The sequence below is a fragment of the Phyllopteryx taeniolatus genome, chromosome 12, assembly GCF_024500385.1.
Source record: "Phyllopteryx taeniolatus isolate TA_2022b chromosome 12, UOR_Ptae_1.2, whole genome shotgun sequence".
Classification (NCBI taxonomy): Eukaryota; Metazoa; Chordata; class Actinopteri; order Syngnathiformes; family Syngnathidae; genus Phyllopteryx; species Phyllopteryx taeniolatus.
In genome coordinates, this window is record NC_084513.1 from 4186835 (window position 1) to 4207813 (window position 20979).

The 20979-nt window shown below is 43.5% G+C and overlaps 1 protein-coding gene and 1 long non-coding RNA gene across 10 annotated transcripts in view; one reads left to right on the plus strand and one right to left on the minus strand.

Moving 5' to 3' along the window:
• Nucleotides 1-35: 35 nt before the first annotated feature.
• Nucleotides 36-12408, plus strand: LOC133486479 (uncharacterized). Its single transcript, XR_009791034.1, has 3 exons — nucleotides 36-1672; nucleotides 8893-9034; nucleotides 12272-12408. It is a non-coding gene; the product is annotated as an uncharacterized LOC133486479 (long non-coding RNA).
• sema5ba (sema domain, seven thrombospondin repeats (type 1 and type 1-like), transmembrane domain (TM) and short cytoplasmic domain, (semaphorin) 5Ba) overlaps nucleotides 2847-20979 on the minus strand; it is a 131620-nt gene continuing 113487 nt past the window's right edge. For 4 of the 9 annotated variants that reach the window (XM_061791689.1, XM_061791691.1, XM_061791684.1 and 1 more), the window contains 7 exons: nucleotides 19807-20022; nucleotides 17042-17212; nucleotides 12688-12738; nucleotides 12255-12392; nucleotides 9940-9984; nucleotides 8140-8345; nucleotides 2847-4212 (listed from right to left, as the gene is read on the minus strand). In XM_061791689.1, the coding sequence (XP_061647673.1) occupies nucleotides 4036-4212; nucleotides 8140-8345; nucleotides 9940-9984; nucleotides 12255-12392; nucleotides 12688-12738; nucleotides 17042-17212; nucleotides 19807-20022 (1004 nt within the window). In that variant the 3' untranslated portion in view covers nucleotides 2847-4035. The remainder of the gene's footprint in view (nucleotides 4213-8139; nucleotides 8346-9939; nucleotides 9985-12254; nucleotides 12393-12687; nucleotides 12739-17041; nucleotides 17213-19806; nucleotides 20023-20979) is intronic. The other 5 variants (XM_061791687.1, XM_061791683.1, XM_061791685.1 and 2 more) reach the window with 4 other exon arrangements.

Genomic DNA, 20979 nt, shown 5'->3' on the forward strand with positions numbered 1-20979 from the left:
CGCTGGCACAAGTCACAAAACCCGTCCGCCTTCAGTTTAACGTTGTCCTAATGGGCGTTTTTCTTCAATAACATTACAACTTTATTCAGGATGTGGACGGTCCAAGAGAATTTTACATGCTCTTGTCTTAGTTCTGGCAGCGTGCAAGTCCTCGAGGGTAGGTAGGTGGTGTACCGACAACCTATTCAGCAGTTTTGATTGTCCGTTGCAGTCAGAGTCTGTCCTTTTCAGTCGCAGCACCAAACCAGACTGTGATGGAAGAACACAGGACTGATTCAATGACCGCTGTATAAGAACTGCCTCAACAGCTCCTGTGGCAGGTCGTGCTTCCTCGGAAGCCGCAGGAACTACATCCTCTGCTGGGCCTTTTTGAGGATGGAGTTGGTCTTCAGGTCCTGAGAGACTGTAATTCCCAGGAACTTGAAGGTCTCGACGGTTGACACAGGGCATGCCTCCTGAAGTCCACGATCATCTCTACAGTCTTGAGCGTGTTCAGGTCCAGGTTGTGTCGGTCGCAACACAGCTCCAGACGCTCCACTTCCTGTCAATAGGCAGACTCGTCACAGTCTTTGATGAGGCCGATGACTGTGGTGTCGTCTGCAAACTTCAGGAGTTTGACAGCCGGTGCGTTGAGATGCAGTCGTTTGTGTAGAGAGAGAAGAGCATCGGAGAGAGGACACATCCTTGGGGCGCCCCGGTGCTGATGGTGCATGTGGATGGCAGGAGAGACGCTGAGCTGGAGAAGCTTGGAGGAGAGGAGTTCGGGGATGATGGTGTGAACATTTCGTTCACAAGAACGAATCTCTTTAGTGAATCAACTGAACCGAATCAGTTTCTGAAATGATTTGTTCTTTTAACTTGAGCGTCAGCCGCCGCCAGGCAAGCGAGTCGGCTGGGAGCCGAAACGGAACTGCTGAAGCGTTCTGTCACTCACTTCGGAATCTTCGGCGAATGACCAATGAGCAGCCAGCGTCAGGCAGCACCGTGCAGGCGGGGGAGGGACTTAAGTCAACTGAGTGATTCGTTCAGTGAACTGGGGTACTGAGGAACTGAAGAAGTGAAGAGTGATTCGTTTGTGGAACTTCTTCGTTGGTGATCCGCTAAGGAGCGATGAGTGATTCGTTTGCGCAAAGAACGACGTTCTACGCAATGAACGTACTCAGGAGGGATTTTAACCGCAAGTCCTGACGTCCTCGCGGGGATAGCTTTCACTCGTAGCCGTTCCTTCAAGCTAACCGCTAATGTTGAGTCAGTCAAGCACATGAAAACAAGCACACATATTTTAAATAAATGTCAATTAATAATAGATGTTTTTAAGTAGACATACATATCACTCCCTCCGTGTCGCTAATGCGATTATTAAAGCTTTTTATTTCATTATATTAATAATAACGTTAAACTTCTATAGCGCTTCTCAAGACACTCAAAGACGCTTTCCACTAATCAGATGACAAATAACAGTAAGGTGAGTGAGCAGAAAGCCCGGCTGGCGGAGGCTGGCGTCAGCGACGCTGTCCACCGCGGTGGAGTGCAGAAATGTCACGCCGGCTGGCGAGAGCCTAGCTGGACGTCAGGGGACGCGGAAGGATGGTCGGTAGCTGAGCTCGCTGCACGCATGTTCACGCCTCACAACCGAAGCCGGGTGTTCGAGAGCTCGCTGGGAGAGAGCGAGGTAGGTGATCATTTAGCCCAAGTTTTCTTTTTGCCTTTCCTAGTTTACAATACGTGATAACAACAACGCATAGTCCTTCGGTGAACCTCAGAGATGGCTCGGCACATTAAATGAATGAGGAAGCCCTCGAATGATTTTGTGAAAAAGAACTGAACGATTTGGTGAACGAATCTTTTGAATGAACTGATTCGAATGGTTCAGTACAATCAAAAGAACTGCCGTGCCCATCACTAATGACAAAGCTGTTGTTTTTTGAGCCTGTAAAGTAAAAACACTCGGCGCCGCAGATTTGCCCCCCCCCCCAAAATGAGTCATTTTGATTGGCTCGCGAAGGCTACGTGCGTGGTCATCTGACTGCCTTATGTCATCTGAATGGTAAATTGGAGTCAAATGACATTAGTGATTGGCGCAACGGGCGCCCTATGCGGAAGTCGAAGACGCGCACATGCAAGAATAAATTCTAGATAAGATAAATACACGTAGCAAATGGCATGTCGATCATTGGAACGGAGCAAAAGTATTGATCCCTCACATAAATACGCAAGTCAAAAGTATGGTGCATTTAAAGTACTCTGACAAGTGCAGTTGAGCAAAGATGTTACTTGAGTAAATGTAACGCGTTACTACCCACCTCTGAATTTGAAATCATAACCCCATGTTGAAACCCTAACCATCATTTTAAACCCTACTTTGAAACCTTAATTTCAAACACTAACCCTCGCTTGGAACCTGAGCCCCAGTTCAAAACCCTATCCCTATTTTGAAACCCCGACACTGACTTGAAACCTAAATTTAAAACCCTCAACCTTGTTTGAAACACAAATTTGAAACCTTAACTATAATTTCAAACCCTACTTTGAAACCCTCACCCCAGTTTGAAATCTTAACCCTGGTTTAAATCAAAACCTTAATTTAAAACCCTCAACCTAGTTTGAAACCCTAATTTGAAACCTTAATTGAGTTTGAAACCCTAACTCTGGCTTGAATCCTTACTTTAAAACCCCAGTGTAAACCCCTAATTTCAAACCTTAGCCCAGGTTTCAAACCCTAATTTGAAATCTTAACCCATGTTGAACCCCTAATTTGAAATCCAAACCTTGGCTTGAGACCCTAACACTTACTCGAAGACACAAGAAGAAGCAGCACGAAAGCATCCATCCGGCTTTCCGTTCGGTGGTTGTCACCAACAAGTTTTATTGTCCATTAACTGCTGGTATAAAAATAGAGAGTAGCAAAAAGATTCACAGTGTGGACGACGAGCAGATAAAAGGCGCCGGCGGCCGCCTGCCCGCCCGGTCGCTCGCTCGCTCGCTCGCTCGCTCCTCGTCATCTACGCCAACTTGCATAGAAAACAACACGCGCGCGCACACAAACATTCAAACAGCAGTCCCAACACATTTCCATGTGTGTGCTTGCGTGTGACCTATAAGGTTTTCCTAAAAACAACACTCAATAGACACATGGGTACATACATGTACACGCACCGGCTGTCAATTATCTGGGGGTAGCTATGCTATGTGTACACACACACACACACACACACACACACACACACACACACACACACGGAGCAGTACCGTAATGGCATTGGAATGAAATGCACTGTATGCTTTCGTGTGTGTGCGTGCGTGTCGTGTACACGCCCACACACACGAACACAAAGAAAATAAACACTACGAATGTGCCGTTACCAACAAAGAAGAAGAAGAATTAGTGGATCTATGCTACTGGCTTCTAAAGAGCTTCAACAAATCTCATTTTAAGAAAATACTGAGTAGGGTTGCAAAGTAGGGTGTCGAGCCTGGTTTACTTTGAATCTGTAACCCTGGCTTTAAGCTGGTTTTTAACATGGTATCTTAAGTTGAAACCCTAACCTTTGTTTGAAAACACAACCCAGGTTTGAGACCCTCGCTCAGCTCGACACCCTAATTTGAAACTTTAGCCCTGACTTAAAACCCTACTTTAACGCCCTAACCCAGGCTTGAAGCCCTACCTTTAACCATTTCAATGAATCATCTTCAGAAAACAAAGAACGTTTGTAAAAAAGTGTCACCTTAACTACTAGCTTATTATTAACGCAGCACGGCGGCCATATTTGATATGACATCCGCGCTATTTTGCCTCGGAGCCATCCGATTGGACAAGCCATTGGAGTCTTTCTCCCGGTGGGATTATTTACACTTGGTCCCACACGGACATCAGCAGGACTTTTGTTTCCTTATTGTCTTGAGTTTTTTTTTTTTTTTTTTTCAAACAACGGGTTCCCGTCGTCCCTTTCGTCAAAAAAGCTGTTCGCTCTCCTCCCGGAAAGTTCCGGTTTGTTGCGTCTTTAAGGGAGGCTCGCCCGATCGGTCGCTCGGGCCTCAGCTGTTGTTGGCGTGGGTGAAGGTCCGGCAGGGCGACGGCGAGGCGTTGGCCTGGTAGTCGAACTTGCCGAGGGCGGGCGGGTAGTACGTGGTGGTGTACACGTTGGCCTGCTGCACGGACGTCGGGAACAAGTTGGAGCGCTCGTCCGGCAGAAGGTTGTTCTTGTTCAGCGTCTGAAAAGGAAAAACGCACACGACATGTAATTACTTTTGTTTGATGTTTAGTTTGGCAGCAAACCTCAACTGAGAGTGGAAAATGAACGTGATTATGTACCGTATGCTAAAAATGACTCGGGGGGGGGGGGGGGGGGGGGAATTAGCATTTAGATTGGAACGCTTTAGTTAACGCACGCAATACGGTCACAGTTGTAATGATTCATTTTGTCTTGCGACAATTTATTCTGTTAGTGTTGTCGTGACAGGTTGTTGCTTTGAAAAGTGATATATTCCAGTGTAACATACGCCGCAATCGAGAAAAGTTTGTTTTTGAACAATATTGGATTCAAATAAAACACATTTTCATCACAATTGCAAGATGCATTGGCTTTATCAAGTATCGGTACTCGGTCTCGGCGAGCACTCCAATGTAAGTACTGTACTTGGAATTCTCATCGGTCTGAAAAAAGTGGCATCGCTGCATCCCTGTTTGCATTGTGAGAGGTGACAGTTATCAGGACTAACTTGACAACCTAACAATAATGGCAAAAATGTCATCAAAATAGGGTAAAGTTCATTTGGCTATAAAATGCGGTTGGCATTCATGTTCCATGCAAGGAAACTGGGAATTTGGGAATGTCTGAACCGTCGACTAGGAAAAGCACATTTAACCAATTTATACAGCATTTTAAGAAAGAAAAAAAAATTGCAAACCTAGTTTAATAGGTTCCTCAGCCAAATGGAACGCTTTGATATTGGACAATTGAAGTTCCAGGAGAGAAATACCCTAGTGGCCTCGAATGCAGCGTCAGACCTTAAAGCACCTTATTTGTTAGCACGTAAAGTATTCAGGTTACCAATATTTACTGTAACGACGCAAACTAAAACGAGACCTTTAACAACACCCCTAACGTGTCAACATCAAGTGGGTTAAAAAGCTTCAGATTCATTTTATTTACACTGTGTGCGTGCGTGGGTGTGTGTTAAACAAAGAGACACACGTTAAGGGTGAGAAATTGATTGTGGCAGATGCGTTTAGTTGGCCAGCGTTTTCACAGGCTCAAGCAAATAAGTGTAACAAATGCAATCGAGCGTCATGACAAACATACTCAGCACACTAATGGACGACAAATTGGAGGATCTCGACAAGAACGAGAGACAGGAAGTTGGACATGCTGTCGGCAGTCCAGGGGTCCTTTTAAAATGAAAGCCCTCCAAGATTTTGTCGCCCGATTACTATCAAATTTGAACCACAAATACAAGACAGATTGATAACACTAAATGACCAAACATTTGAATTTTGATCGCCGTGTCGGCATATGACAAGTCATAAGACAGGAAACTAATAACTCAGCTCGTGAATTTTTTTGGGGGGGGAAAATTCAGCCCACAAAGCCAGTGTCACTAAGCAACAAGAAATTTGGTAGAACCATCTATCGTCTCAAGACGTCATGCCGGAAAAAGACACAGGAAGCCTGCCATTTTGGTTTGGAGTGGCCATTTTAGCTGTAATCTTGGCCAATTTCCAGGGGTCCTTCTAAATGGCTCTTGTGCCACAATTATTGTGTGATTGCGTTCAAATTACAACATAGTGCACTAGACAGACGGACGACACTAAATTGCCAAGCTTTTGCGTTTTTGTCATTGCGTGTGGGTGGAGCATGTTCGGCCACGTTTGATGACTCGCCCTAAAATGACCTCTAATAACTCATCGCTTGAACTTTGGGAAATTCAGCCCCGAAGCTATTTTCACTGAGCAACAGGAAATTTGGTAGATAGTGTATGTCATTCATAAGTAGACCCACAAAACAAGTCTCAAGAAGCTATGCCTAGAAAAGACACCAGGTCTGCTATTATGGTTTGAAGGGGCCATTTTAGGGGTCCTTCCTGGAATTGTTCTTGAAAAATTCAGGCCCGAGGTCAGTTTCAGTTACCGACATGAAATCGGGTAAAGAGGTCTGTTATGATTAGACTCACAAAAAAAATCCCAAAGGAGCCATGTCGGAAATGACACACGTCAAGTCAGCGTTTTTTGGATTAAAGTGGCCATTTTATGGGTCATTACCAGGGATACTTGGAAGTGCTCTCTCAAGAAATTCAGCCCCCGAGGCCAACATGAAATTTGGTAGAAGTCCACCATTTTGCTTTAGTTTAAGGGGCATTTTGGTCATTTCCTAGTGTCATTCAAAAGGGAACTTGTCCTAGAGTTTGTCCGATTGCTACCAAATTCCAAGCACATAAAGTATACTTGACAGATGGGTGATGCGAAACAGCAAAGAGTTATATTTTGTATCATTGCGTGTGGGTGGATCGTGGCAGTAAAATGTGAGGATTCACCATATAACACGAAACCAATAACTATTCTGTTTATTATTTCCACAGGCGGGTTTTGCTCTGGTCTTGGATCTCCTCAGATTGCGTAGGTGCACCTCATCACGACACGGTGCGATTAGATCGATTTAGCCAGCATTCATCATTAGCATTGTCACGTAGCTAATTAAGGGGATTATTAAGAGTCGTTTGACCTTTATTTCTAGTCGCACAAAAAAAGCCAGAAGAATCGACGGCGAGCTGAAAATAGGTCAATGCGCAGAGTGGCTAAACACTGCATTTGATGCATTTATACATCCGAGAAGGTGGCGGTAAAATCACAGCAGCGCTTTTTGAGTTCATTTCATAATGGAAAGCAGCAACCGAAGCAGGAAGCTTTTGAAATAACCTCCAGTGGGTCAACTAATGAGACGAGCAGAGAAGAAAAAAAGCGCGTTCGAGTATGCTGGGAGTTGAACGCATTAGCGGCGCCACGCTAATGTAGCTCGTTAATAAGGCGCAGGTGAGCGGGTGATTCATCCTGTTGTGCCGGGACAAATGCGGCAGTGAAAGCAGTAAATAAAACACGAGAGCACATTTATGGTTCTTAAATCGTTCAGGTGTTGAACATGGAGGCTCAATTTCAGAGCATTTTATAGGGGTGCTGGAGTGCTACATTTCAGCAAAGCACCTCTAAAATGACAGGAGCAGTAATTATAACGCAAGCACATTTGCAAAAGCACGTTAGCTTGGCCCCTGAGGCCACCCTGAATACGGTGGCCTTCGAGGGACAAAAGGCATTCGATTAAGCGTTCAATCGTGACCATTTGAAGTCGTGCTTTAAGGGCTCGCTACGGCTAGGTTTTTTTTTTTTTGTCCAATTGCTACCGAATTTGAAGTACGTCTACGAGTCTACTTGTGAGAGATTTCAGGATGTGTTAATGTGTGTGGGCAGAGCATCGAGCATCCTTTGTTCCCTTTTTTAAAATTCAGCCCCCAAAGCCAGTTTGGCAGGACCATTGTGAATTTTGGTAGGCTTGTCTTTTATGAGTAGACCCACAAAAAAAATCCCAAGAAGCACTTGCCGAAAAGACACAGGAAGTCTTTCATTTTGTTTTGAAGCGGGCACTCTTGGGTCATTTTGGCCATTTGCAGGGTTGTTTCAAAGACAAACTTGCAGTAAAGATTTTGTTCGATTGCTAGCAAATTTGAAGCAAGTATATTGAGACAGATGGATGGCACAAAATTAAGAAACATTTGAGTTTTCATCATTGTATGTGGACGGATTAGGGTAGCAAAATCTGATGATTTGACACAAAAAGCAAAGGTGAGTAAGATCTTGTCAATGTTTTGAATAATTCAGACCCCCCAAAAGTTCACAAAGAAAAAAAAAAAAAGAAATTTAAATTTGGTTGGCTTGTCTACCATGAGTAGAACTACAAAAGTCTCAAGAAGCCATGCCAAAAAAGACAAAGGAAGTCTCCCATTTGGTTTGAAGCGGCCATTGTATGGTCATTTTGGCCATTCCTCGGGCTCGTTCAAAGACACTTCTAGAGATTTTGTCCGATTGCTACCAAATTTGAAGAATGTACACGAGAGAGTTGGCTGATGCTAAATTGTGAAACCTTCACCAACCTTGAACTCCATGGGTGTGTACTTCTCGTTCTTTGGCGTGGCATTGCCCTTGTAGTTGAGGTGGTTGGGTGTGGTCGGGTGGATGACAGCCGACTCCTGTGACGGCTTGTGGAAGCGTTGACAGTATACGTAGACCAGGAAGGACAGGAGACCCGCACCCAGGAAGCAGGACACCCCGGTGGCGATCAGGTGGATGGACGTGAACGCTGCCCAGCGATGACAACAAACCATTCATCTCAAAGCGCTCGTTTGTGTTAGCAGGATTGCGCACAAATACTGAGTTAGAAGATATTTTGCAGACGACTGGTCCACATTGTAGTGCTGATTCTTCTGAATTGTTGCACGTAGAAAAATGAACATTTGTAAAATTATGAATCCCAAATGTGTGAATAACTTTTCAGAGCAATCCATCCCACGATGGCGCTGTTATGGAGATCAAAGTTAATATTTGCAAAGGCAAACCTTAACCCTAAACTCAACCCTATTCACATTGACCACGAACCTCTAACCCTATCTCCACCCAGTCTTGTTTTAAGTAGCTGAAAGCAATATTCAAGCAAAGGTACAAGTATCTCCACACAAAATAACTTTAGAAGTGAATTAAAAGTCACCTTGTAGACTGTTACTTGAGTCAAAGTCAAAAGTATCTTACATTTGCTTTACTTCAGGATCAAAAGGTAATTTTTGGATATTAAATGTGCTTAGGTATTGGAAGTATTATGTACTTAGTTTACTTCATTGTTGTAATTAAAGATCTCTAAAAGTGAGCGAAGTTAGCCTGGCGACTGCTGACCTCGAGCCGGAAGGAAGGACGGACAGAGCGACGCACGACCAGTGTGCCCATATAAAGACTTCCTAATAACCTGCATCTCATTTTCATGACCTCCTGCTACTGGTAACCCAAGCACATCACTACTTTTTACTCCGTTACATTTACATAAATAATTTTTGGGGATGAATTGTACTTGTGCCGCCACGGTGGACGACTGGTTAGTACATCTGCCTCACAGTTCTGGGGACCGCTGTTCAATTCCCGGCCCCACCTGTGTGGAGTTTGCATGTTCTCCCCGTGCCTGCGTGGGTTTTCTCCGGGCACTCCGGTTTCCTCCCGAAGACATGCGTGGTAGGTTGATCGAGGACTCTAAATTGCCCGTAGGTGTGAATGTGAGTGCGAATGGTTGTTTGTTTCTATGTTACCTGCGATTGGCTGGCGACCGAATAAAATTTCATTTTGTTATGGTTTCCGTTAATGTGGCATTGTTGGGAAATATCTAGCTTTATTATCAGTTATTCACCAGTTAATCAGAATAATTAAATACTCTTACTCAAGTAATTATTTGGAGGACTACTTTTTATTTACTTCACTTGAGTCATACTATTCTAAAGTAACAGTATTCTTACCTTGCGTACAATTTGTGGCTACTCCACCCATCTCAAAGTAACAAATATTGTATCGGAGTAAAAGTATACCTTTTATTTCATAAAGACAGCGGAGTAAAAGTGATTGTTGCCAGCAATATAAAGAGTGAAATACAGACACATGAAAACTACCTAAGTACAGTTACAAAGTATTTGTACTGGGTTACATTACAAGAATATCCCCAACCCTACTAACCACAACTTCTAACCCTAACCCTACTCTCCGGTAACCCAAACCTACAAAACTAACTCTTGTGCAGATTAACTAGAGTGAGGACAGAGACGACATGCACACGACGATGTACATGTATGTAGCATGCGCGAGAACATGTGCGTGATGGGAGGTGGGGAAGCTTCTGGAACCACAGCTAATCCACTTACCTCCGCAGTGTTGGTCCTTGTCAAAGCCTGATGCAGGGAGGATGACTGCAGAGAGGAAGACAGGAGCACACGGTCAGACACACACACATGCACATGCGCTGAACAACAACAGAGGCGCGCGAGGGGAACGCGCATGCAACGATGACGGTGGCAGTGAAGAGCTTTGCTCCATGGAGACAAAACAACAACAAGACACAAGACAACTTGTTTGGTGGCGCGTCTTGGTGTCGTTGCAACACAAAATTTATCTGATGAGGCCGTGAAGGATTACAACCTTCGAAAGAGATTAAGTCGGGGAAACCTGATGGATGAAGAAGTCTGTGTGAGAGAGAGAGAGAGAACAAGACAGTGGCTCGAGTAAAGTTTCAAACTCAAAGAGCATTGGCTCTTGTCAGTTACTTAAAAACTTCACGCTTTCAGAAACCTAAGAGAAATAACCCTAATTTACTAATTCAAACTCCTACTAACGTGACAACTATCCCTCACTCCTAAACCCAGTCCCTAACTCTCACCCTACTAATCCCAATTCCAAACATGAACCCTAACCCTACTAAAGGGAACTCCTAATCCCTACCCGTACTAATCCTAACCTAAACTTTACTAATTCCAACCCCATTTTTAACCCTATTAACCCTAACTAAAACCCTAGTAACCCTAATTCTACCCATACAGTGCCCTCACATTTATCTGTTCTTGGCAATCGTGGTGTTGGGAGCAGACCAGCGTCATCATTGCTGCTGTCACCACAGGACTGGGACTGTTGTTGATATGGCTTGTTGTTGTGCCCATTGTTCTCTCACCGCTTCCCCGGCTACTCAACCCCTCTACCCTGTTTTCTTTCTTGATCTAACCTCCTTCCCTCAACTCTGTCTCTCCATCTCAAATCAACTAACCCTACGCGGACGCTCGCCCCACAGAACTTGAGTTCGGTTTGAGGTTTCTTCCATAGAGGGAGTTTTTCCTTGCCTTTGTCGTCACACGCTTGCTCATGTGGGGTCCAGTTGGTTTTCATATTTACATACATATAATTTATGAGGAGTGTGGTTCTTTACCTGCTCAATGTGGAAAATGCTTTGAGATAACTTTAAATAAAATTGACTTAATGACCCGTAACCCTACTAATCTTAATCCCTAACATGACTGACCATACTAACCCTAATCCGTATGATAAAATATCTATTCATACTATCGCGATTCACTTATAGCCTTTTTGAATTTGAATTTATGTTGCTGATAATTCACCATATCATGGATTTCTTTATATTTTTAACTCTTGTGGTAAAATAAGCATTTCCGAGCCTAAATTTAAGAAAAAAGAAAATTAATGAAAAATACATACGAATAAAATACCTTTGCATGGAGTACAAGGTGCCTGTCCTGCTGAGCATTGAGATTTCCGAGCGACTGAATGCATGCCCTAACTGCGTGCGGCGACGGCAAAGTTGACTGCGTTTTTGGCGTCGGTTGCTAACCGTGTTTCGTTACTTTATCAATAAATGTGAGCTCAAGAGACTAACATCTTGTCGCGTATCACTGGAAGACATTACAATACTTTATTTCAAGCCCTACGATGCAGCCCGAAGCTTCTGGGCTGTCTTCTAAGGTACCCGGCAGTTAGCGGCAGATGAAGATGCTAGCAGTAGCAGCTAACGAGCAGAAAAGATTCAACTTCTCGCTGTTGACAGTCATTATGGCATAAATGAATCTTCGATCCGGTAAATGAAGAAGGATGAAAAGAATATCAGGATGCAGCTGTGAGGCTCTTCGTGGCTGTGCATCCATCAGTCCATTTTCTGAACTACATTCGCATAATTTAGACTTGGATGCACGTTTTTGGGATGTGGGAGGAAACCAGAATACCCGTAGAAAACCCACGCAGGTGCAGGGAGAACATGCAAACTCCACACAAGTGAGATCGGATTTGAACCCAGGTCCTCAGAACTGAGGTAGATATGCTAACCAGTTGTCCACCATGCCGCCGTCGTGGCTGTGCAGTACATTCAAAATAGTCATCAACTTCAACACCAATGGGGAGTACCCACAGAATTTTATGCGTTGTTAATATTATGAATGTTTAAGAGTCTAAAAAGTGTTTGGTGTTTAAGAGTATGGTAGAGGTTAATAAGAGTGTGGGAAACAATATGTGCAGGACTGGGGAGATTCATACAGCACCCTCGTGATAAACGAGGGATTACTGTACTGCAAAAAACTGGGCATGCAATCATAACGCTACATTGTTAATGAAGCAATTTGGAAGTATTTTTGGTCTCAAAGATGCATCAGCGTCTCAATTTAAAGACAAGTTGCTGACTCACTAGGTATTTCGTTGCAGTCCCTCCACTGAGTGGCGTTGCCCACGCAGGGGGCGCCCCCGGCACTACCGCACGTCCGGGTCCTCATCTGCACCCCGGAGTCGTCGCAGGCCGACCACAGCGACCAGGCCATCCAGCCTCCTGGACACAAACAACATCACTGCAAAGACCAAACCCAGATCTGTGCACCCACTTGAGGAAAAAAAAAGCTCCCCATGAAGCCAACAGACACAGCACAAGGGTTTGGGATGTGAAATCTGTGTTCAACGCACACTGGAGAAGACGAGTAGGCGGAAAACGAAACCTCGAAAACCGACAGGGAAAAAGAGCGACATTCAAACTGTGCTGAAATCAAATCAGAGAATGTTTTCTGTTTTTGTGGAGTGAGCAGAAGCAGACCGGAGGAGGAGGAGGAGGAGGAGGAGGATATGTTTACCTCCACCGTCAGCCTGGACCTCCATCTGCTCCCTTGGGGCCCAACACGCATCTAGACACACACACACACACAAGACGGCACTGTAATGCCTCACCTGTGCATCTAATCCCACATTTCATCAGCCACAACAGTGGAAAGCGATTCAAATGCTGTTTTAATGTATAGACGTCAAAGGGACACATCATGAACTACAGTGGACAGCTAGTTCAAATCTGTTTTATATGCATTTTAAGTTTGAATGTCAAAGCTCTGTATCAGTCACCACAGCGGATAGCTATTCAAAACAGCTTTTTTTTCTTTCTTCAAAATGCATGAATCTTGAAGTCGAAGTTGCACACCAGTCACTACAGTAAATAACTTGTCACAGTTTTTCTCTATGCATGGTGCTTAATGTCAAAGTTGAGCGTCGGTCACTACAGTGGACGGCTATCCAAAAGGATGCAAAATGCAATACTTTTGATGTCAGAGTTGCACATCAATCACGAGCTGTTTTATTTTATATAGACTAAAGTTAAAGTTGCACATCAGTCGCTACGGTGGACAAAAACAAACTTTTTATATGCAGGTACAGTGGGTACAGAGAGTATTCAGACCCCCTTACATTTTTCACTCTTTGTTATATGCCACCCATTTGCTAAAATCATTTAAGTTCATTTTTTCCCTCATTAATGTACACACAGCACCCCATATTGACAGACAAAAAAACGGAATTGTTGAAATTTTTGCAGATTTATTAAAAATGGAAAACTGAAATATCACACAGCCATAAGCATTCAGACCCTTTGCTGTGACACTCATATTTAACTCTGGTGCTGTCCATTTCTTCTGATCATCCTTGAGATGGTTCTACACCTTCATTGGAGTCCAGCTGTATTTGATCGGACTTGATTAGGAAAGCCACACACCTGTCTATATAAGACCTTACAGCTCACAGTGCTTGTCAGAGCAAATGAGAATCATGAGGTCAAAGGAACTGTCTGAAGAGCTCAGAGACATAATTGTGGCAAGGCACAGATCTGGCCAAGGTTACAAAAAAAATTCTGCTGCACTTAAGGTTCCTAAGAGCACAGTGGCCTCCATAATCCTGAAATGGAAGACGTTTGGGACTACCAGAACCCTTCCTAGAGCTGGCCGTCCGGCCAAACTGAGCAATCGGAGGAGAAGAGCCTTGGTGAGAGAGGTAAAGAAGAACCCAGAGATCACTGTGGCTGAGCTCCAGCGATGCAGTCGGGAGATGGGAGAAAGTTCTCAAAAGTCAACCATCACTGCAGCCCTCCACCAGTCGGGGCTTTATGGCAGAGTGGCCCGACGGAAGCCTCTCCTCAGTGCAAGACACATGAAAGCCCGCATGGAGTTTTCTAAAAAACACCTGAAGGACTCAAAGATGGTGAGAAATAAGATTGTCTGGTCTGATGAGACCAAGATAGAACTTTTTGGCCTTAATTCTAAGCCGGATGTGTGGAGAAAACCAGGCACTGCTCATCACCTGTCCAATACAGTCCCAACAGTGAAGCATGGTGGTGGCAGCATCATGCTGTGGGGGTGTTTTTCAGCGGCAGGGACAGGATGACTGATTGCAATCGAAGGAAAGATGTATCCGGCCAAGTACAGGGATATCCTGGACAAAAACTTTCTCCAGAGTGCTCAGAACCTCAGACTTTGCCGAAGGTTCACCTTCCAACAAGACAATGACCCTAAGCACACAGCTAAAATACCGAAGGAGTGGCTTCAGAACAACTCCGTGACTGTTCTTGAATGGCCCAGCCAGACCCCTGACTTAAAACCAATTGAGCATCTCTGGAGAGACCTGAAAATGGCTGCCCACCAATGTTCACCATCCAACCTGACAGAACTGGAGAGGATCTGCAAGGAGGAAGGACAGAGGATCCCCAAATCCAGGTTTGAAAAACTTGTTGCATCATTCCCAAAAAGACTCATGGCTGTATTAGCTCAAAACGGTGCTTCTACTAAATACTGAGCAAAGGGTCTGAATCCTTATGGCTGTGTGATATTTCAGTTTTTCGTTTTTAATAAATCTGCAAAAATTTCAACAATTTTGGTATTTTTTGTGTGTCAATATGGGGTGCTGTTTGTACATTGAGGAAAAAAAATGATTTTAGCAAATGGCTGCAATATAACAAAAAGTGAAAAATTAAAGGGGGTTTGAATACTTTCTGTACCCACTGTAGCTTGTACTGCCACATCACACTACCCCAAAATCCTACTCAATTGCTAATTTAATACGCTAAAAAAAAAAAAATCATTAATTCATTACAGCGCCATTGATTAAAATGGCCATGCCCGAAAAGGCACAGGAAGTCTGCCAATTTGCTTTAAACTTGCCATTTTAGGGTCATTTTGGTCATTTGTAGGGTCCTTCCAATTTTGCTGAAATTCAGTGGTAGACCCACAGAAACCTTTTAAGAAGCCATGCTGTAAAACACACAGGAAGTTTGTCATTTTGCCACAGTATGGACCATTTTAGAAATTTCCAGGTGTTGTATATGAGACCGATGGGTGATGCCACATTACAAAACTTTAGAATTTTTACAATTGCTTGTGGGCGGCGTACGGCAGTGAAGTTTGATAATTCACCATAAATGTAAAACTAACTCAACCCCACGAGGGCAGCTTGTAACCAAACAGAAATAAATCATTTGTGGTGGGGAAATCGTTCCAGTTTAAAGATGCAATGTTGAAGAAAAGAAATTATCTTGCCAGCTCTTTCACGCCGATAGGCCGCTCACGCGCAGGAAAGCTAGCGAAACTTCCAAGTGCGGCAAATGGAGCGGAAAAGGCAGTTTGTGTTGCCTCATTGTCATGCACACGCACGCACACACGCACAGAAGAGGAGACACACTAGGCTCGCAAATTGTTCTCCGAGGGGCCGGCAAGACGGAAAAGTTGCGAATGATGACCAGTGCCCGAATAATGTGACAAAAAGCCTGAGGCATGGAGCCATCAGGGAAAACGTGAACTTGACGTGATTTTAGCAAATGGCTGCAATATAAGAAAGAGTGAAAAATTTACGGGGGTCTGAATACTTTTCGTACCCACTGTATGCATGATGTTTAATGTCAAAGTTGTGCATCAATCACTACAGTATACAGATATTAATTTTTTCTTTAGACTTGAGTGTTGATGTCAATGTTGCACATCAGTCACTACAGAGTACACCTACTCAAAAGCTGTTGTGTCAACATAAGCATATATCTGTATGTCAAAGTTGTGAATCAACCACTACAGGGGACAGATATTCAAAAACTGTTTTCTTGTATGTGCATCAGTCACTACAGTGGCCATGTATTCAAAAAAGCAGTTTCCTTCTATATGCCTTGACTTCGAGGTTGCGTCTCAATCACTACAGTGGACCGCGACATTGTCCTGCCACCCTTCATTACCGTTTAATGATGGCCACGACTGACAGCCAGAGAGACTTGATGGCTGATTAGCAAATGGTCGCTGCAGCGTGCTAGTCCATGTAGCGAACGGTCGATTGACAGGATGCCAGAGAGTGAAAAGCCGATCAAAGGCGACCGATTAGCATCTCGGCGCAGGCGGGTGAAACGACAGGAAGTCATTTACCTTTTTTTTCGCTCCAAGTTGGTAATTATGGAGGCGGCGGGGGGAGGAGTGTGACGGAGGGCGTGTGCCCTGATTGGCAGGCGGGATCATTCCAACTGAAAAGCACCCGGGGGGGGGGAAAAAAACCCAACACTTGACGAGAGACGATGGGACAATTTGAGCACAAGGCGTCAAACGTGTTGGCAAGAAAAGTATGCACATACGCATACAAACACATACACGCACGCAAGAGTGGCCAAAAAATGTTATCATAGGGGGAAATAAAGTAGAGGAAAAAAATCCACACACAAGAGAGCATTCCTGTAAAAAAAAGGAAAAAAAACATCCCTATAACAATATATTCTCCTCATTCATCCTGCTAATTTCCTTCTCAGGGCACTGAACCCATCGCAACTGGACTGTTCTAGTTGAATCCGCAAAACAAAACTGTCCCAAAGACAAAGAAATCGTAAAAAAGAAAATACCCTACAAAGACCTTTTGTTCCCATAAGAAAAAAATGTCTGAAAAATAAAAAAATAAAAAATAAAAAACCCACTCCTTTTGGAAAAAAAAAATCCTTAATGAAAAAAACATTCCCATAAGAAAAATCACCTAAAATGAAAAGGCTCCATAACAGTAAATCAAAGCGAGAATGTCCACATGAGAAAAAATGTCCTCAAAAGAAGAATTAATGTGAAAATCCCATAAAGAAGAAAATGCCCCCCAAAAAGAAGCAAACACTCAAATCTACTTTGCAGTTTTGGTGAATGTGGAGCTGGTATGCCTCACCTTGGCACGCGTGCGTGTTGCAGAGCGCCTCCTCGGTGTGCAGGCCCAGGCAGATGTTCCCACCGGCTGCCGGCGGCGGACTGGCGCACGCTCGGGTGCGCTGGTAGTGGCCGCCCCCGCAGCCCGCCGAACACTCGGACCACGGCGACCAGCACGACCACGCGCCCTTCACTGCAAGCACACCGCAGCACCAGATCACGACATGAACACAGCACGCACACCCGGCTTGCCACGTTGGTACTCCCCCGCTTTATTGTAAACCCTTTTAAAAAGACAAAAAAAAAACAGTAAATGTGTCATTACTATACCAAAAGTCAATACACTTTATCTTGCGCAACACCAAAAGACCACATTTTGCTGCATTTTTAAAAGTATTTTTTTCTCATGGGAATATTTTTCTTATGTGGACGTGTTAGAATTTGTTTTAATTGCATCATTTTTCAAGATATTTTTTGTTATGGGACATTTTTTATTTTTATGAAGGTATTTTATTGTTGAGACTTTTAGGATTTTTGTTATAGGGACATTTTTTTTCTATTTAGGATATATGTTTCTAATCAGAATATTTTATGTACATACTTTTTCTTTTGAGGACTTTTTATTGGGACATTTTTCAGCATATTTTGTCATAGTTTTGGGATCTTTTTTTTTCTGGGTTGCTTTTTTATGTGGATATTTTTTCCTTTTGAGATTTCTTTTTTCTTATGAATTTTTTTCTTTTGTGGATTTTTTCTTACGTGGATATTTTTTTCCTTTTTAGGATTTTCTTCCCTCACAGGACAATTCAAAAAAAAATTTTTAGTAATGTATTTTATTATATTTTTCTTATCGGGACATTTTCAGGATATTTTTTCTTAAGGGACATTTATGCCTTCCAGAATTTGTTTCTCATGGGTATATCTTTCAGGATACGTTTTTTCTGATGGGGAAATTTTTTTTGGGGGGGATTTTCTTCTTATGTCGATTTTTTTTCTTTTTAGGATTTGTATCTCATGGGGTTTTTTTTCTTGTCAGAACATTGTTTCTATTTTGGATTTTTTTTGTTTTAGGAAATTTATTGTTTTAGGGAAATATTTTCATTTTATAATTTTTTCTGGAGAAATTTTTTATTTTTATGACCATTTTTCTTTTAGGAGATTATTATTATTATTTTTTACTTTGTAGGATGTTTTGTTTTTAGGATACTTTTTTCTTCCTAGAATTTCTTTGTTTTTAGGACAGTTTTGTTATGGGGATGTTTATTTTTTTACTGGAATGTTGTCTTATGGGGAATTCTCCCCACAAAACAAGTCATACATTTTCACCTTGGGGAAAAAAAAGGGCAAGATATTTATGATAGCAAACAGCCAATAGACCCGTGGAGGTGCGCACACCACAGTTGATCTGTTGTGAGTTTTTTTTTTTTAAGTCAGCTTGACAACTCAGCTTCTCCGAAGAACTCTCAGCCCTGTAAAACATCTTCACAGTGGTAGAGGCTCCTCCTCTCCACTACGAACACCCGAAAATAGTCACATAAGGGGTGGAAGGCACCATTATTTGGGAATCACTGCTCCCAAATTTGTATCTCACACAATCCTAGTGGAGCGCCTACCTCCGTCTTTCCTGTTAACATCCAGACAGAATTGGCACACCCCCACTACCCTAAAAAAACCCCAAACAAGTACATTCAAATCACAAGAAACAATGCAAATGTGTTATCACTACATTAAACAATCAATACATTTTTCATCCGAGGCACAGCCAGGGGTGCGTGCACTGTAGTAAATGTTGATGTGACCTCACTTAAAGCCACACAAACACGTCGTGCTGCGTTTTTAGGTCAGAGTGAGAGGTCTTCACCTAGACCTTCCAAGGAAAGTTTATAATCATCGTCTGAAGGCTGTGATATACGGCCTGTTTTCACACACACACACACACACACACGGTCACGCACGCACACACAGCAACACGAGCACCTCACTAATCTATATTGGCTCCATCCTTCTCCGCTAATCTCATCATCAATTACAATTTCGCAGCCATCCTCTCTTTTGTCACTGGCCCTGTCCTTGGCTGTGCGTGCGTGTGTGTGTGTGGAGCGCACGTCCAGGCGGGCCGTGCACATAATGCTCATTTCAAAAGACACCCTGATTGGAGCCCCACCCCCCAACTCCCCCCTTGGCGGAATGCATTCGAGGACAAATAGCATGGACTTTCTCACGAAATACTGAGTGGTAGAAAATATTAGCATCCGAAACCAGTTCATCAGATTGACACGAAATCTGGGATCTATGTCCATAATGACAGGATGCACAAAAGCATAAAAGTCATCATAGGACCTACGCGCCCATTTTGGTTTTAAGTGGGGGTTTTTTTTGGAGGCCATTTCCAGTGGTCAACCTCAAACCAAGTGGTAGAAAGTATTAACATTCAGCACCAATGCATTCCATTAACACAAAATCCGGCATGCATGTTCCTCATGGCAGGATGCATGAAAATCTTAAAACCTGAGCTGTGGACTGCACAGGTAGTCAGCCATTTTGGTTTGAAGTGGTCATTTTTTTTCCCCAGGCCATTTCCAGTGGTCAACATGTGGTAGAAAATATTCGCATCCGGCACCAGAGTGTCTGATTAAGAGAAAATATCATGACAAGACGCAAAAAAACCCCCGAAAAACAATTGTAAAACTTCTGCTGTCAAAGGCACACATAGTCAACCGTTTTGGTTGGAAGGTGCCATTTTCAGTGGTAGGATGTAGTACGATTTGCAGAGTTTTGGGGTCTTACCTGGACAGGCCTGGACGTTGCAGTCCTGGTACTCGACGGGGGACCCTCTGCAGGCCACGGGGGCGCTCTTGCCCTCCAGTCCGGCACAAGATCTCCGTCGGGTGCGGTATCCTTTGGAGCAGCTCTGCGAGCATGCAGACCAGGAGTCCCATGAAGACCAGCCAGGGGCGCTCGACCCTCGAACTAGCGGGGTCCTCAGCAGCTCCTCCACCAGGTCTACAGGCAAAAACTGAGTCAATACAGTCCTACTACATACCTATGTTGTACTAAATAGTCCTAAAGAGTAATTTGAAATCCTACTTAGTCCTATATAGTCCTCTATAGTCCTTTAAAATCATATTTAATCCTATTTAGTTCTTTGCTCATATCTAGACTTGTTGGTGGAACCTCACAGTACAGGAAATCATACAAGGAAAAAGGTTAGCTAAGAAGTGGGACACTGAGAGGACCGAGGAGAGGCGAAAGGAATACATTGAGATGTGACATAGGGCAAAGGTAGATGTGGAAAAGGTCAAACAAGAGGCATATGATGACGTATGGCAGGTTGGACACTAAAGAAGGAGAAAAGTATCTATACAGGCTGGCCAGACAGAGGGATAGAGATGGGAAGGATGTGCAGCAGGTTAGGGTGATTAAGGATAGAGACGGAAATGTGTTGACTGGTTCAAGTAGTGTGCTGAATAGATGGAAAGAATACTTTGAGGAGTTGATGAATGAGGAAAATGAGAGAGAAGGGAGAGTAGAAGAGGCAAGTGTGGTGGACCAGGAAGTGGCAATGATTAGTAAGGGGGAAGTTAGAAAGGCATTAAAGAGGATGAAAAATGGAAAGGCGGTTGGTCCTGATGCCATTCCTGTGGAGGTATGGAAGCATCTAGGGGAGGTGGCTGTGGAGTTTTTGAGCAGCTTGTTCAACAGAATTCTAGCATGTGAGAAGATGCCTGAGGAATGGAGGAAAAGTGTGCTGGTGCCCATTTTTAAGAACAAGGGTGATGTGCAGAGCTGTGGGAACTATAGAGGAATAAAGTTGATGAGCCACACAATGAAGTTATGGGAAAGAGTAGTGGAGGCTAGACTCAGGACAGAAGTGAGTATTTGCGAGCAACAGTATGGTTTCATCCTTAGAAAGAGTACCACAGATGCATTATTTGCCTTGAGGATGTTGATGAAAAAGTA